Source organism: Ammospiza nelsoni, chromosome 6 (genome assembly GCF_027579445.1).
Source record: "Ammospiza nelsoni isolate bAmmNel1 chromosome 6, bAmmNel1.pri, whole genome shotgun sequence".
Lineage (NCBI taxonomy): Eukaryota > Metazoa > Chordata > Aves > Passeriformes > Passerellidae > Ammospiza > Ammospiza nelsoni.
The window spans coordinates 53832848-53850748 of NC_080638.1; the positions used below are offsets into that span (position 1 = coordinate 53832848).

Sequence of the window (17901 nt, forward strand, 5' to 3'; positions counted from 1 at the left end):
CAAGGTTATTGATGCCCATCCTAATCAGGCATTTCAGACATCAGAATCTGAATGCTTAAAATTTGCTTCAAACCAAGGCAACTGTTTTTTGTTGGGTTTTTGCTGCCATTTTTTTTTCTGAATGTTTATGTAGTTAAAGCTATGATGAATATGTTCCATTTGACTGCCCTTCTACTGGAAGTCATGAGTCCAGGGTGAATGGGCTACTGTTAAACTGTTTGATTTTTTTTTTCTTTCTTCCCTCCCTCCCTCCCCAAGAGAGTGGGAATAGTTTTGTTAAAACAGTGTGCTGTGAGAGTTTAATAAATAAGAATAGGGAGTCCCTCAAACAGTTACATGGTTCATGTTTTTCATTTCTAGAGTATGAACTCATCATGCAAACCTAAATGTTCAATTTTTCTTCTGTGAGCAAGTGTGAGGTTCTCTTAAAGTAGAGCTTTAATCTCCTCAGAGACAGGACTTGGGAGCTGTTGATGCCCAAGGTACAGCAGTTTTGGTCACTGGCTTTACACAGGTGTGTGTGGTTCCTGTTGTTGCCCAGTCCTGTTCCTCCTTGTCTCTTTGCCCAGGGGGTGCAGTACCTCTGTCTGGAGGAGCAGACTTAGAGCACAGGTATCAGCTGGCCAAGGTGCCAGTCCCAGAGCCTTGGTTAGCTGGGATTTACTTCAGCAGGGAAGGATGCTCTTGATATTCCTGGCCTTGCATCAGCTGCCCCATTGTGCTGTCAGCTGTGATTATTGCAAGTGGTGCTCTCATCCTGAATCATCCACGACTGAGGGAGTTTCTCAGAGTGGACAGGCTGGAATAGTGCTGAGTGTTTTTCAGAAGGAAATTTTAAAAGCATTGGGACAGGAAGTGTGCAAACAGCTTGCTGCCAGCTGCCATGGTGAGGGTGTCTGCCTCTGTGTTTTTAATCTCCATGCCTGGCAACACTTAATCCCAAGGTTTTTCTGGGTTTTTTCAAAGTACATCACCACTCCTAAGTGGGGGGCAGTTCATATCACCTTGTTCAGTAGAGAGTGTCAGCTCCTAGGATTTGACACTTTTTTATGGACAAGATCTCATGTAAAAGCTCTTCTCGGAGAATCACATCTTTCACAAAATGGCAAATGGGTTTAGTGGTGAGCTAATGAAAAGCTGACTCCCATGCATGATTGAATTTTATGAGTAAGCACTTCTCTTGTTCTTAGCAAAATCCAATAGCAACCTTCATGCAGAAATAAAGAAAATGTCTCCTAGCTGCTGTGCCCATTGATTCTTCTCTCTTTCAGTTAAGAGAGATGTAGACCAAAGCAGTGTTTTAGTGCTTGTAGATTTGACTTATCTCCATGAGACAACTGTGCTGTAACTGGAAGCAGTAGCTGCATGTAAATAAAAGGCAAGGCATCCCTGTCAGCAGAAGCCTGGTTAATTCTGGGTTGAATTAGTTTATTTATACTTCATTTAAGTTCAGACAGATTCTCACTGCCATCTGGTTCCCAGAGAACAGCTAGAATAAGCACAGTGAAGTCTGTGCTGAGATTTAATTTATCAGAATTTCATGTGTTGCTAGGTCTGTTACCACACAATTTCATGCAGCGGGGAACTTGTCACACCAAAAATGTTGGACAACAAAAACAAAAGCTAGTGATGTAAAACCTCACCCAGACAAAAGAGCAAGGTGTAGTTTGAACATAGCCACCTATTTATTGATCCTTTGCTGCTTAAAGGGACAGTGAGGATTCAGAGGAAGGTGGTAATGCCTGTATCCTCTGCTGGCTGGGGCAGTCTGTGGTTCTCTGCTCATTCAGTAGGATTCAGGCCAAGTAATTTTTACTTTAGAATGGATCTTTGTTCTTAGCATTGAGTCCTGCTGCAACTTCTGTCCAGAGGAAAGAACTTTGAGTCTCATAGGTTTGCTTTAATTCTGCTTTATTTGAGGTATGGCTATGTGTCTGTGTAGTTTGCTCTGCCAGATAGAAATGCTACCCCAGTTCTGAGAGCTCTCTCTTGACAGCACTTGCTTACAGTGATACAGGACAAGGGAATGTTGCACAGTCTAAGACATAACTGCAAGGCCTTTAGGATTTGATTTTTCAACTTCACATCACAGATTTACATCAACCTGTGAGCTGGTGAAGGCTCTGTGGCAGGCATGCACATTATCCTGCCATCTCCCTGTAGAACTAGTATTCTATTTAATTTCTCCTTGAAGAGGTATTGGTAATATTCTCTTTTAGCTTAAAATGGATCTCTGGAGTCTGGGGAATAACCTTTTAGTCTGCTGACTTTAAAAATTGTAATACATCATCTCATTTTGGAGTTTTTAACTAGGAGACCGTACACCTGATTAAACTGGTTTATAAATATGCTGCAAAACATAAGTGCAGCTTTAATACTGTTGTGTATAAGTGCTTGTCATGCATATCCTGTAGTTAAATTTGCCTTGGAAATGGCTCACCTGTGTAGCTGGTTAGGATTTTTCCCTACTGACAGGTCTAGTTTCTGTCTGTGTAGCTCTATGAATACCAAAGATGTGCTGCTCTTCAGTCCTTGTCCTCCAAGGTTTAATGCTCTGGAGCAATTCTATTTTATGTGAAGCTTGTTTACTTTCTCTTTTATTGCTGGCCTGATTTCCTCTGACTAAATAACTGCAAAAGTATATATCAAAATTAGAATCTGAGCCCCAAATCACAGCTACATCTGAGGCCTGTAATATTGTCTGAGTATCTGCAGCTTTCTAATTACAGACTCTGAACCTTGTAAATAGGGAGGTTAAAAAACAAGGTTGAACCTGGTATATGATCTTGCATATTAAATGTGTGGGGTTTAATCTCGGCATGATGAAAGATTGAGTTGTCTGTTCAGAAGTGATACGGGGATAAACACGGGTGACACAAGTGAGGGAGCGTTTTAAATTGCTTTTCTGTTCCTTTTGATTCTTCTGACACTTAGTGCTAGATCTTAATTTGTTTATATTGAAATTCCTCAGTTTTGTTAGCACTTATTTTGTCTGAGCTATATTTGAGTTTTGTTTTCAGAAGCAAATTACTTTGTAGCTCAGTGGTGTAAAATGTATTTTATAATCACAGGATCAGTATCTTGAATCACTGTTCTTAGAAAATGCTCTCTTTGGAGCTGGTTGATCATTTTTTGTGGTTATGGAGAACAATATCATTTGTTTGCTTGTTGTTAAAGGATAGACTTACAGTTCAAGAGTTGTGTGGTTGAGATTATGGTATTTTTAATGCAAAATTGGTTGTACTCAATACTGGGAAAGTGCTGCTAGAAAAGTAGAAGATACCTTGTCTCTGTGATGGCTCTTGGGGCAGGAGAAGCCTTCTGGTATCTTGGGGACCCACAGGAGCCTTCGTGCTACCGAGTGGTTGGCACTGGTTTGCCACGTGCTGGAGGTGCCAAGGCAAGGGCAGGAGAAACATTTTGATAAGATCTTGGATGTCTCATAAATGCAGAGCTGCTTTTTAAAGTAGGGTTTTGTGACTGCATAAATTGTAGTGTGGTATGAACATTGTTTTCAGCCAGCTGTGGTTATGTGCACATACTGTGATAAACTGAATTCTGTTTGCTCTCTTTGCAGGCTGCGGACTTGAGTAAACCAATAGACAAAAGGATATACAAAGGAACACAGCCTACATGCCACGACTTCAATCACTTAACAGCCACAGCAGAAAGTGTGTCTCTTCTAGTGGGCTTCTCTGCAGGCCAGGTCCAACTTATAGACCCTATTAAAAAAGAAACTAGCAAATTATTTAATGAGGAAGTAAGTAGAAATCTTAATATTGTTGCATGCAATGTATTTGTGATATTGTAGTTTCTAGATTTTCAAAGTTCTGTAGATGTGGCTCCATTTTCCTGTGTAGCTTATTGTTCAGTCACTGCCTTTCTTTTACAGCTGTTCCATTGGCTTGGAGTACTTACATAAAATGTTATTCATTGTGAAAAGATAAAGGCATCTTGTGGGGTTTAGAATTAAAAATTAGCATTTTCTAGTTTGGGTAATACTGTAACTAGCATTGAGGACAGTTTACAGATGGAAATAAGGTCTACAAATGTAAATGTTACTGTGTGTGCTCTGAATTCAGTTGTTTCTGAGGCTTCTGATTGCCAATGAAGAAGAAAATTTTAAGCCACTATTTAACTCATATTTAATAGTCAAAATATTAAATAAGTTAAAAGTACACATTTTTATGGTTGGGGCATTACAGCAGAAGCTGCCTATATTCCTAAAGGCCTGCTTGGATAAGAGTAGGCTGTAAAGCTGAGTGCACAGAAATGCTGAGGGTTTATGATGTCTTGGCCATGTGATGTTCAGAAGGAAACTCTCCATCTGCTTCTTCTGTTGCTGCAATAAGGAAAGATAGGAGGAGTACTGTGGGGAGCACTAATGCCAAGTTACAGAACCACTGCCTCTGGGTATGTGGTAGCATTGACATTGTTACAGGAATAAGTGTCCAGATGCTAATAAGGAAAGAAACCTGGTAACTGGGAGGACTTGTGACAGCATTTTCTGCAGAGGATAAGCTCTGAGAATTTGGGTGGTTTGGGGGAGGTGACTTTCTTTTGGGGATTGTTCTTCTGCTCCTTTTTTGTTTTAATTCAGTTCTGTAGAGAGGTTTGCAGGTCTCTTGGTTAGTTTTGTTTCTTTGTTCTTCTTTTCTTTTTTGAAATTTCACATCTGGATTCAAACTTTACAGATGAAGTTTAGCCTTGCTCAGCTTTCAAAGTATACCTTTCCTGCCTCAGATGTGTTGCCTTCCTCCTTCCTTGTGCAAAGAAGATTGAAGTATTGTTCTCACTGGGGATGTTTTATAATTAGACCTAATTCCTCCTCAGCTTTCTAAAAGTAGCAACATGTAGATCAGAAGAGGGGCGTTTTTCTTCCTACCTGGCCTTGTCCCAGCTGCTCTGCCTCTGCTTGTGTTGAGTGGGAAACAGTGCTGGAGAATCTCTTCATCAATCTTTTGTCTGTTGGTAAAAACCTCTGTATAAGTACTTGAATTGTAATTTTAGCATTGTCCTACCACCCCCACCCACCCCTCCAAAAGTGTCTTATTTATTCTTGTACAATAATATTGTAAGTATTAAGAAGGGTAGCAGACATACTCTAAACAGCTGGTTGCATATCACAGAGTAGTTCCCACTCCTGTAGCTGAGCTGAATTCCTTTGAAAAAAACCTCTGCTGGAATATTTATATCAAGGCCCAGTGCACCTTTCCAGGCCCTGATGGTGTCTGGTGACTCCAGTGCAGAGCTGTGCTGCAGCCTGAATAGCTCCTGTGGTATTCCCCACGTGCTGGAAGCACTGCAGCCACTTCCAGCAGCCAGTATTGCTTTTTGTCTGTGCTTTTCTCAGACAAAATTTCTGTGGGATGGAAATGTGGCCTTTGACAGTTTGGTGGAAATCTAAATGAGGTGATCTCTCTTGTACCAAGCTAATGTAAGGATTTGCTCAGTGCTACCAAAACTGCACACAGTAGGCTACAATAAATGACAAATTCTTGTTTCCCACACTGACTTTATCTGCAGTTACAACCAAATCTAAAACTGAAATATATTTTTATTCTGTTGATTACAGTATTGAAGTTTGCCCTAGATGTGTTTGTAAGTTCTGACTTGTATTTAAAGCCCCTTTCATAGAAACATGAGCACTGATGTTTGAACCAGTTCATTTGCTTCAAGATGAAGGTGCCTATTGGATTTGGAATATATTTTGAGTTTAGACAGTCTTTAGGAATAACTGTAGGCATAAGGTGGTCTGAATTAGTGTGAACATTGTTCTACAGATCCAGCACTCATGCTGGAGGTAACAGAATTCACCACCTCTCCTATGAGTAATTGGTGCTTCAGGGAGCCCAGAGCTCTGCTTTGCCTATCAGCTGTGGTAGAGCAATCAGAATAGCAATCAGAATGTATATGATACATGAAATAAATCAACCTGTTATGATAGGTTATGTTGAACATAAAATGCAATAGCCCTAGCATAGTCTTAACTTGTTACTATTTTTAAAAAATTCTGTTGATATAGAGGATGATAGGGACTTGAAAAGCTGAGGTGAGTGATAGATACCGTGCAGCTTGTGAGTGCCTACATAAATCCATCTGTAGCCACAGTGGTATTCCTTCCAGCTGTGTCAGAATTAAAGTAGTGATGTTTTCTTACTGCCCAAACCAGTCAAATACACCTCACAGATTCAGTTTTCCAGGCAGTGATTGGTTATTATCAAATTAGCCAGTGCTTTTTCATCTTATTTTTTAATCCTTTTTTAATTTAAACCAAAGCCTTGAGCTGCATTTTTTTTCTAATAAACTCGTCATGTATCTTTGTTGCCAAAGCTGTGTAAGTCCTTAATGCAGATTTCTTTGACTGTCTCAGATTTTTCAGTCATTTGTGGCCTGTGTCTGTAATTTTGTCCCTTCAAGTTCTTCAAAACATGACCAAGATAATATTGCCAAGTGTTTCTGCCTGGTGAGTGAAGCTTCTTCACTTCCTGTTCTTCCATCAGACTGAACATAAGCTCTTTATCTCACATTCCTCACTGATGTGCTGATACTGCACTCAGACCATTCTTGTAGTGCATCTGCTGCTCCTGCTGACTGCAGGTCTGGCTTTGTTGTGCTGCAGAACTTTGTGAACCCAACTGAAAGCTTTTAAAACTCCCGAAAGTCAGAACTTCAGAGTTTGTATCTTGAGAAGGGGATGCATTCTGGTCACTTGTACATGTCAGATTAGAGTCCCTCTGTATCTTCCTGAGCTGATCTGTTCTCATTGCAAATTGTAATCTTCTGTTTTTCACAGCCTCCTTGAAGTAAAGATCATGTTTGCAGAGTTTCTCTGCAGTATTTAGGATCATGTAGGCCAACATGGTTGTAGACATAAAGTGCCATTATTGATATAAAAGTTGAGCAGATGCTCTTACAAATAAAGGTTGTATGTCAGATTGAGCTGCTTTAGCAGAGAGCAAGAAATTTTGCTTTTGTTGCCATACTGGCAATGAGAAGATTGGTGCCTACAGGAAACCAGCTGGGCTGGTGTTCCCTGCCCATGTTCTCCTACTGTGTGCCAGGTAACTTTCTCCCTAATGTTTCTGATGCCATCATTATTGAGGCATGCATGATATATATCAGTGAATATATGACAAACTAGTTAAAATATCACAACAGAATCACAGACTATATCACAACAGAATCATAGACTCTATTATTTTAAAGCTACTCCATTTGAAGGAACAGTGCCATATTTAGTTACATCTCTCAGCTCTCAAATGTCCCATGGCTGTTTTAAACAATGAGAAATTACAGGAGAGAGACTTTCTGGTTTTGTACTGAGGTTGAGAGCAGCAGAAGTGTGATCTAAAATGGCCAGGTGCTGCTTTCCAGTGACAGTTCCACAACAGATAACAGTTGATGTATTATCCATTAGTTTGATGGTTTTGTGTGTGATAAACAGCATAGCAAGGTTTGAGGGGGGAGAATTCTTCTTTCTATTTTCTTTTTAGGGCTTTTGCAACTTGTTCTGGTATTCCTTAGGCTCTTTATATTTGCATTCTTGCCTTTTGTGTAGCTCAGCTCTTGTTTCTGCTTTCAATCAATATACCAAATACAAATCTTGAATGTGCTTGTAAAGAATTACTTGTCTGCAAGTTACAGCTGAGTGGTGCCATGGACAACATGGTAAGTTGTGGAAGTCCACCAGAGCTACAGTAGTCAGAGGAGTCAAACTTCACCTCTCAGTTCTTAGGGCATTGAAGACATTATGAACAGGAATGTTTGTTTAATGTGTGTGCATTCTTTTGCAATGATGAACACTATTAAAATGTTATTTTTTAAAGGAAAGTGCTTAATCAAATGGTAACAGGGTATTGACAGGTCCTTGGCTATTGAAAGAAAAATAATTGGAGGTTGGGGATTCCAAAGTGAAAAGTTGGTGATTTCTTGTGAATTCACCCAGCCCGTGCATTTACCTACTGACTTACATGATAACAGGGTCACTGTGTATGCAGCCTTTGCTCCCTGAATCAGTAAAAGCTGTAGATGTTTTTTTAAAGGTTGGATTTTATTTGTGATTTCAGATAAAATCAGAGCCTAAATTTACTGTTGTTGATTTGTAACCTGTTTGCTTGTAATCCAGATGAGTAACTGCCTTTTTTCCCCTTTAGTTTATTCAGTGTTTTCTTGTTTCCTTCTCATGCTCTTCAGCCTACACAGGGAAAAGTAAACCAAAGAACACTGCCTTTAGATTCAGAACAGATTGGCTCGACTGAAGTACGGTCTTTGTGGCAGATGACTGGACCATAATAATAACCTTTGAAAGTACTTGGTCTGAAAATTATTTCCCCTTTACTGCCTGATAAGTTTTAGCAAATACAGTAACCAACATAGTTCCTGTCTAGAAAGTTAAGTTCACTTTATTGAAGTATTGCTCCTCATCCCCCAGAAAGCTCAGATTTACAGTTAATCATGGAAACTTTAATTTTCAGAGTTTCTGATGTGTATCTTCTTTGTTTTTCACAGAGACTAATAGACAAGTCCCGAGTAACCTGTGTAAAATGGGTACCAGGTTCGGAAAGCCTTTTCCTAGTAGCTCATTCCAGTGGCAATATGTACTTGTATAACGTGGAGCACACTTGTGGTACCACAGCCCCGCACTACCAGCTACTTAAACAAGGAGAGAGTTTTGCAGTGCACACTTGCAAGAGTAAATCCACAAGAAACCCTCTGCTTAAATGGACAGTAGGTGAGGGTGCCCTGAATGAATTTGCCTTTTCCCCTGATGGGAAGTTCTTGGCGTGCGTGAGCCAGGATGGTTTTCTTCGCGTGTTTAACTTTGACTCGGTGGAATTGCATGGTACAATGAAAAGCTACTTTGGAGGACTGCTGTGTGTGTGTTGGAGCCCCGATGGGAAATACATAGTGACAGGAGGAGAGGATGACTTGGTGACAGTTTGGTCTTTCGTGGACTGTCGAGTCATAGCGCGAGGCCACGGACACAAATCGTGGGTCAGCGTGGTGGCCTTTGATCCGTACACCACTAGTGTAGAAGAGAGCGACCCCATGGAATTTAGCGGAAGCGATGAGGATTTCCAAGACCTTCATTTTGGCAGAGATCGAGCAAATAGCACGCAGTCCAGACTGTCCAAAAGGAACTCTACAGACAGTCGTCCAGTAAGTGTTACGTATAGATTTGGTTCGGTAGGCCAGGACACGCAGCTGTGTTTGTGGGATCTTACAGAAGATATCCTCTTCCCCCACCAACCTCTGTCAAGAGCAAGGACACATACAAATGTCATGAATGCCACAAGTCCACCTGCGGGAAGCGGTGGAACTAACCCAGGAAGTAATGGAAACAGTATCACAACACCTGGAAACTCTGTACCCCCTCCTCTTCCACGGTCAAACAGCCTTCCACACTCTGCAGTCTCAAATGCTGGCAGTAAAAGCAGTGTCATGGATGGTGCCATTGCTTCTGGCGTTAGTAAATTTGCAACCTTATCGCTACACGATCGGAAGGAAAGACACCATGAAAAAGATCACAAGAGAAACCATAGCATGGGACATATATCTAGCAAGAGCAGTGACAAACTGAACCTAGTTACTAAAACCAAAACGGACCCAGCTAAAACTTTGGGAACACCTCTCTGTCCCCGAATGGAAGATGTTCCCTTGTTAGAGCCTCTTATCTGTAAAAAGATAGCACATGAAAGACTGACTGTGTTAATTTTTCTTGAAGACTGTATAGTCACTGCTTGTCAGGAGGGATTTATTTGCACATGGGCAAGGCCTGGTAAAGTGGTAAGTTTTAATCCTTAATGCTGCATCAAAGAGCTAGAACTCTGAATAGATAGTTTTCTTGAAATATAATGAATGTTGAATATAAAATTTCTTTATGCTTAATGTAAAAAAATATCCTCAGAGCCATACTTTTGGATACTGCATGCCATATTTCTGAATGATTTGAAGTGTCTTGGATACAATTATTAAATATAGTTGCCTTCCAGCAGAAGAAATAAATACTGTGCATCTAAACTATTGATCAGTGTTCTTATACTTAAGCATAACCACAATATGGTGAAAGCTATTTATGTAAAAATTGAAGTAAAACCTGTCAAACACTAAAATAATCATAATCCTTCTAATGTTTTCTAAAAAATAAGCACTCCCAATGAGAGTAGCTTATGAAAAGCTGCTGCTTCTAAGTCTAATGAGAAACGTGAGCCTCTGAAAAAGTGAAAACCAAAGTGTTTTATTCCTCCATTCTTTTCTGTGGTGGCCTGCCATTAATGTGAAACCACTTCTTATTAAAACATCAGCCATGTTATGCACAGATTTGTGAGCCCTGTACTGACTGTAGTTTATGCTCTTAAATTGTGAATCAGTATTAACAAGGAACTCTAATTATAGCCAGGTTTTGATTTATGTATTTAAGTTAGGGAAAATCCTGCAAGCTTTCTCTCAGTAGTTTGAGTGTTCTGTTCCTGTCAGGTTTGTTAAGGCAGTTCAACCACTACAAGCTCGTGTTTTTGATGGCACCAGTTCCATCAGCTGAACCTACATTAGTCTATTACTAGTTTTCACTCTTGTTGTTGATGCACTTGAACACCTATAATATTTTATTTTTCTTCTGTCCAATGTATAGATAGCTAAATTTTGACTGAAGCTAAATGTGGTGATTCTTACATTAAAAAGTACTTTGTGCTACAATAGCTCTGCTTGCCAGCAACAGTTCAAAGGAATACAGCTATGAAAACATTTCCAGAGTTGATCTGAGAAAAAGGACCATTATTTTTGTGAAAATTTCTGAAAGGGGATGTAGACTATCACCTGAAGTGAGAGAAGTGATCTGGTAATACCTGAATAATGCCGTGTTGAGCAACTTAAATGAAAATCTGTTGTTTGTTAGATTTTAACCATTTGGTTCATAAATCTGACTTTTGAAGTAGAGGTTCTGTATATATTTAGATACCACATCTTCATTACTATAAACTTGCAAGTAACACTCAATTATTTTTCTTAAAATTGTTTGTATAATGTAGGCTTTTTTGAGATCCTATCAAATTTGTCTCAGCATACGTGTGCGTAAAAATCTGTGTCTGCTCTGCATCTTAATGCATATTTAAAGGTTGAATCTAAAACTTAAAATTGAAAACCCCTTTATGGGAGAAGGGAGGAGGGTGTTACCTAAAAGTATTTTTTGCCTGAGAACTACAAATCCAGCATTAATTAAAAAAAAATGCCAACACTCCCTTAAAACACTAAACTATTTAAAATGTTTGCTCAAAATGAAAATATTAAAGCAATTATACTTTTGTGACTCAGTGCACTTCACATCTTATTAAATACAGCAGTGCCTCAGATTGCTATTGTGAGCTACATTTTCTTTTTTTCTAAAACTCCTTTGGATACTACTAAACACTACACTGTCACATTTATTTTTCAGTGGCTGAGGTGGGTTTTGTTAGACTGAGTATAACTTAAATATTTTTGTGTATTGACTTTGATTTGGAATATGACATTTCAAATATTTCAGAGATAAAGTATGCAGTACCAAAAATCAGGATTTATGTATTGGCCAATATGGAAAACTTTAACTACAGGTAAGTAATTTTCATGCTGAAGTTATCACTTTCAAAATTAATATATTGCACACTGATGTAAATGCCATATTCTTTAGGATGTATTTACTTAGAAATTTACAAATTATTTTGTTTTTTTGATTTCACTTGCATTTCTAGTGAGCTCACTCTGCTGGTAAAAACTAAATTTTGGTGGCATGTTTACAGGGCTTTGTTAGGAAAATACTTGTGCCAGAAGGACGTTATGAGCATCCTTTTTGTTTATAGGAAAGCACTTAATTTTATTTAATGAGAATTGTCAAAGTATAAAACACTCATGGTGATGTCTTTCTTACTGGGTTATATACCATCATTTCTGTTTCACCAGCTGTTTTATCCTAGCATGTCCCATTACTCTGGGGTTTAAAGTTGCTATTTCTAGTCTTCCTTTGACATATGGCTCCCCAAGTGATCTTAAAGCTCTGTCACTTTTTTGTCTGCCAACTCTATAGAGTAAAAGCCTCTGAATCTTGCTGCTGCTTCCATCATTGCCTCAGAAGGCCTTCATTAATTTGATGCCACTGCCAGCCTGAAGAAAGAATTGGATGGAAAAGCAAAGGAGGCTTGCAGTGTCTAATGTAATTGCCATTGAGCAGTGCTACCTCTCCCTCTCATTTCCAACAGCCATCAAAACATGTGCTGGATAATTTGACAGTGTATGACAAATTCTGTTTATTTTTCTGGTTGGGCTTGTGCTGCCCTGAGTGGAAAATAAATCCAGAAGTGTCTGTTCAGCCATGATCCCTGTGATAGTTGATAGTCTGTGCAGTGCTGACGTTGTCCTGACAGTTTGTTTATAAACTTTCCAAATTACTGCTTCAGTGTGTACAAAATCCTACCTTGAGCTTCCTCACGGGATGTGCTGTTCTTGCATTGCACTTCCAGAACTGCTCTGCCAACTCCCAGTCAGTGAAGTGAAGTGAATGGCAAAATTCAATTAGAAACAAGTTGGATGAAGTTCAGGGTTCATTAGTTTCAATTTTTTTTTTTTTTTTTTTTTTTTTTTTTTTTTTTTTTTTTTTTTTTTTTTTTTGTTAGCTGGTTTCTGTGAAAGGTTCAGGGCGGTCAGAAAAATAGGTTGCCTTAACAAGAGTGTGAGCTTTTCTCCTCAACATGGTGACAATTAGCTGTCATCTCTCACCCCTGTCTTTGCCAGGCCCTGATGGGAAACCTAAACAGGATTAATCTAGAAATACAGAAACAGAATTTGGAAGGAATAAAAGTAAACTTTATTGTGTTATCTTTATAGCTACGTCAATCTGAGTTACAGGATCTGTGGAAGCAATTAAAAAACCCCAACAAAAGCAACCCACAAAACCCCAAAGTGGTACTTGGATATGCAAAATAAGTTTTCTCTGAACTCAGTGGTCAGAGTAACTGCTTACATGAGCTCTGTGTTGGGCTTCAGAACTGACTGTTCACTGTCTGTGAGTGACTCCATTTTCTGGGAGTGAAAGTTGCTGGGGAGTTCCCTGTGTCAGAAAGCTCAAGGTCAGATTGGCCAGAAGCACCCCCGGGTGAAATGGCAGTGTATAACCTAGCAAGAGAAACATCCTACCACTTTGTAAAACAAATGCACATGGAATTTATTTATTTGACTTCTTGTACAGGAAAACTTAGACTTAAATTATAACATCCTTGAATTTTCTAGTTAACTACAATTGTAGTACAGTATCATGTTTTAGTATGGCTTCTGTTTTAGTGAAAGTACTTAACATTCATGTACTATATTTGAGTGAGACAAGCAGCTATACATACTAATTCTTCCTCAGTGGAAAGGAGCATTTCATCATTACAATTGAAGTTCAATTGCTGGTATTTAAGTACTATCAAATAGATTTCTTTCAACGTGATACGGTATCTGTATAAACTTCAGGGATGATTATAGTTAAACTGAAACACAGCTATACAACTTCAGGTTACCATGCTAAAATTTGAAGCTTTCTGTAATGTGCACAGTAGCAAAGTTGCACATACCCACATTATCAGGGTGAATTAAACCTAGAGTACACTGGTGTGATATTTATAGCAAGGTATGTGTGTGTGCGTGTGTGAGGAGGTGTGACAAGTGGCTCCAGTACAGCCAGGAGAGATCATAACCCTGTAAAGGCATTATGATGAGGATGTCTGGATTAGGAAATAACATGACTTTTACTAAACACTTTCTAGAAAACCCATGTTCTGAATTATCACCTCTTAAAATTTGAGTATGTACTTGGAATGACTGTATATGTCGGCCCCTTTAACAACATAAAACTACTAAATTAATATTTAAATTGCTGGCCTGCTTATGTTACAATAATAAAATTTGTGTCAGTTAATTTACTGTCAATTTACATGTAAAGATTAAACTATTTTTTCTGCATTTTATGATTCTGTATACTGGAGTTTGTTAAAGATTGACATGTTAGGTGATACTGTACAAAATTGTATTGACTACCTTTAGTGAAAATCAAAAGTAAAATTCATATGTATTTCCTTTTTACACTTCCATCTAATTTCTTGACAACTTGAATAAATTTCATAGAGCCTTTCTAACATGAACTATTGTTAATTTAACTGTTGCAATAATTAAGCTTTAAGAAGTATTGTTGGTATATTTATAATTTTAAGAAGATCATGTTTGTTTCATACTGCTTATTTTTAGCTGTTCTATTGTCACTGTTACAGCTGAAGAACTTTACTAAATACTTGACATTACAAAATAACTTGCTGGGGTTGTCCTCTGTATACTGATGTTAAATAAAAATGTGTGATTGAACTGTAAATGTAGATAACTTTCAATAGTCCTTTCCACATTTGAGTTTTAATTTATCTTGCATTGCTTAGGTGGTCTTATGCTCTCACACTGTGCTGAACAAATGGCCACAATGAAACTGTTAACTTGCCATGCTTTAGTAAGAAGTTGATCACATCTGTAACCTGCTCTGAGAAAATGTTTCATCTCAAGACTATGCAGATGTTTTGATGTTTAAAGCTTGCTGATAAGGTCATGACTCAAGGTAGCTATTTTTTTTAGGACTAGAGTAACATGAAACAGAATACTTACCAAACCACTTTTCAAACTTGTTTAAACTCAGATTCAGCAGAACACAGACATGGCTGTCTCTAGATTCTCTCTGCACACCTGTCCGGCAGGAGCTGGGGCAGAGTGTCGTCATTCCTTCTAGGACTCTACAGGAGCTCTTTCCTCTGTGGACTCTGGTGCAGGGTATGTTCTTTATTCCAGCTTTAGATCTTGGTGTTTGCCTAATGATTGCTGAATTTACAGCCTCGAGGATATGGCTCATACAGGTGTTTCAAGCATTTTCTGTCTAGGAGAAAATAGTCTAGGATAAAACTCATCTGAACTAAAATAAACTAGGCTAAAACTTTGCAAAATTTCTTGGAGCAAATTTAGGTGAAGACTTCAGATGTTGCCCTTCCTTTTGAGGGGTTAGGCACTGTCTCACCTTTGCAGCAGTGATTCTTTGTTAACAAAGAGAAGCCAAACAAATGCTATTTACTGAAGTGTTTCAGAGGCATTTTTGAGGAATTTCAGTGTAAAAGTGCGTTACTTTGGGTCCAGTCTGACAGGGAGGACTCGTTTGTCTCTTATGCAAAAATACTCTGTAGACTAAAGCTGAGGCAATCATCTTATGTAAACTTGAGAACTTTGTGGTACTTCCAAAGTATTGACTGACCATTGTGATGATCTATACATAGAACATTGATGCCTATTTAAGAACAGGGGCTAGTGAAAGAAAAAATGAAATCTGCTTGAATGCTTCTGGAACATCCATTTATATCAAATGATGCAAGAACTGGTAGGTCAAACCAGTTTCCCAATAGTCAGTGTGAGCCTGAAACAAAACCCAGCTTCCACAGGTTTTGTGGTCAGAGAAAGTATTTGGCAAAATATGTCTTGAAACATGAAGGTGTCATTTTACTTGCCTTTAATAATGTTGCACAAGCTTCTCAAGGAGATAACTTTTAAGACAACGTTATTTTCTGGGTTTTGAAGCTGGATTTTAGGTAGGTGCTGCTCAACCTTATCAAACTCATTCGGCTCCTTTCTTCTAAGACCACAGTCACTTTATGGCTAACTCACATGGGGTTGCCTTAAGTTATATCCTTTTCCTTGAGGTTTTCCCTGGTTTATCTCAATTTCATTATTTTCTAAACTGAAAATTTTACACCTTACTGACTTTTGTAGTTCAAGAAAAGTAGAGAAACAACAGTTTATAAGCCTGTGAGCCCTTAGTACTTGAATGTAGCTTAAGGTCCTATTTTTTGAGCCCAGGTCAGGTTTCTGCTGGCAAAAGCCTTTTTGCATTTTCAAGCACCCAGGTAGTTGCATCTTAGTTTTTTTTTTTTTCCTCTTGGACCTGCATATCTTCCATTCACCTAGTGCCACTGGACAGATTTTTAGTTACTGATGGTTTTCTACCAGCCTTGAATTTGAATTTTTTTTTGTTGACAGTGACCTCTGGTAAGAGTAACTCCTTTATATACACAGAAGAGAAGTTGCAAGTGAAACCTAAAGGTGCTACAGTCTTTTATAAGGTCTGGTGTCAAATGGTTTATGTATTTATACTTTTGTGTAATGTTATCAGAACAGAGAAAAAAAGGCAAATGGAATACAAATTTAAAAGCCCATTTAGTGAACACAAAAACTGTGTAAAGACAGGCAACAGCTTTGCTCTATCCCCTAAATCCCATACAGAATGTTTCTCTGTAGCATGTTATGTGAATGAACAGCCTGTGCTTTCCTGAGCATTTTTATTAATTAATTTTATTGCTCTGTTAGAGATTAATATGTGATTTAGTGAGTATATGCAGTTCAGAAACTTTTGCTGTTAAACACTTATTCTTTGGATAAAGAACTTGATGATTTTGTTCATGCAAGTCTTAAAACCTAAGCAGCTAATTTACCTACAGAATTTTAAACAAATGTGAGAAATCTCACTTTGGTTTTTGTGTCTTATTGCTCAAACAGCATAATGGACCGTGGGCTCTTTTCTCAAGCAAAGCTTCAGTCCACAATACTGTGTAACCCTAGTTAGGTAGTAACCCTAATTACTCAAAGAATATCACCATTCTGGCCAAAAAATAAACTACTCCTGGAGTATTTTTCAAATAATAACTTCCCATTATTTTACATACTGGCAGTAGTAGAAATGGTTTAACAAACCAGTACCGTTCTTGTATGGGCGTTTGTTAATTCAGCCATATTTTAATTGGTTTAATTGCATTAGTGAAGTGTACTATGAGACTTTCTTTTTTTACATTGGATTGCTTGTTATGTTGTACCCTTTATTTTTTCTACCTTTCAATTTCAAACCAGAAAGTAGAAAGATGAGCAGAGTTTGACATCCAGCATGTTCTGAGTGCCAGCAGAGCTGTTTGAAGGAGACATGCACTTTCTGGATCCTACTTGCATGTCCAAACTTGCTGTTTATTATCTAGATTAGTGAAACTGTGTATGATTGCACCTTTGGCTCCAATTAAACAGCTTCTAATTTAAATTAAGAAAATATTAACTCAGTGGCTACTGTTTACTATTTTCCTATTGAATATTGCAATATCTTCCTTTTTTTTTTTTTTTTTTTAATACAGCAATTACATGCTGATCTTTCATGGAATTATTTTCTCTTGTGAAACATTATGTTTCATGTCTTTGGAAAAAAGCCCCAGACTTTTGTCTGGATTGTATGTGGAATTTTTAAAAATATACCCACCCCTCTCCTCACAATCCCATAAAGGGGGAGGAGGGTTTGTGTTTGTGCTGCTGCAGTGAACAGACCCCAGCAGATGAGTGCCACAACCTCGGGTGCAAATGGCCTTCCTGATTGTACATGTTATGGCTTTTCATTCCTACCCATGCCAGCGTATTTCTACCAGATGTGCAAAGTCCTGTGTGTTTCAGGAAGTCAGAGAATGCATGGATAAACAGGATAGCCCTAGCAGCTAGAGCTGAAGCAGCCTGTGTTCAATACTCACAGCAGTGACTGACTTAGGAAAAATGACCCCATCCTCTGAGAGCTGCATTGCTCAGCTGTGGACTGTCCCATTGAGATGACAGCAGCTACCTCTGAGGGTGGGATGAATATTGTTTTACTAAATTCCTGTCTTGGAGCTCATAATTTTTCCATTTCCCATGCCTGCTAGACTCATATGCTGACAAAATACTACTGCTAATAAAACACTACAATTATTTACAAAACTTTGAGCAGTGTCTTAATTTGTTCCTGCTGCTTGCTCAGTGGGATCTGTTTGTCCTTAAGCCTGAAGCTGCTGCACCACACGGCAG

The 17901-nt window shown here is 38.5% G+C and overlaps 1 protein-coding gene across 7 annotated transcripts in view; it reads left to right on the forward strand.

Moving 5' to 3' along the window:
* WDR20 (WD repeat domain 20) overlaps positions 1-17901 on the forward strand; it is a 45784-nt gene that overhangs the window by 23895 nt on the left and 3988 nt on the right. For 4 of the 7 annotated variants that reach the window (XM_059473634.1, XM_059473636.1, XM_059473637.1 and 1 more), the window contains exons 2-4: positions 3578-3760; positions 8512-9789; positions 14690-14820. In XM_059473634.1, the coding sequence (XP_059329617.1) occupies positions 3578-3760; positions 8512-9789; positions 14690-14779 (1551 nt within the window). In that variant the 3' untranslated portion in view covers positions 14780-14820. Of the gene's footprint in view, positions 1-3577; positions 3761-8511; positions 9790-12061; positions 12574-14689; positions 14821-17901 lie in introns of those variants that run through there. The other 3 variants (XM_059473640.1, XM_059473638.1, XM_059473639.1) reach the window with 2 other exon arrangements.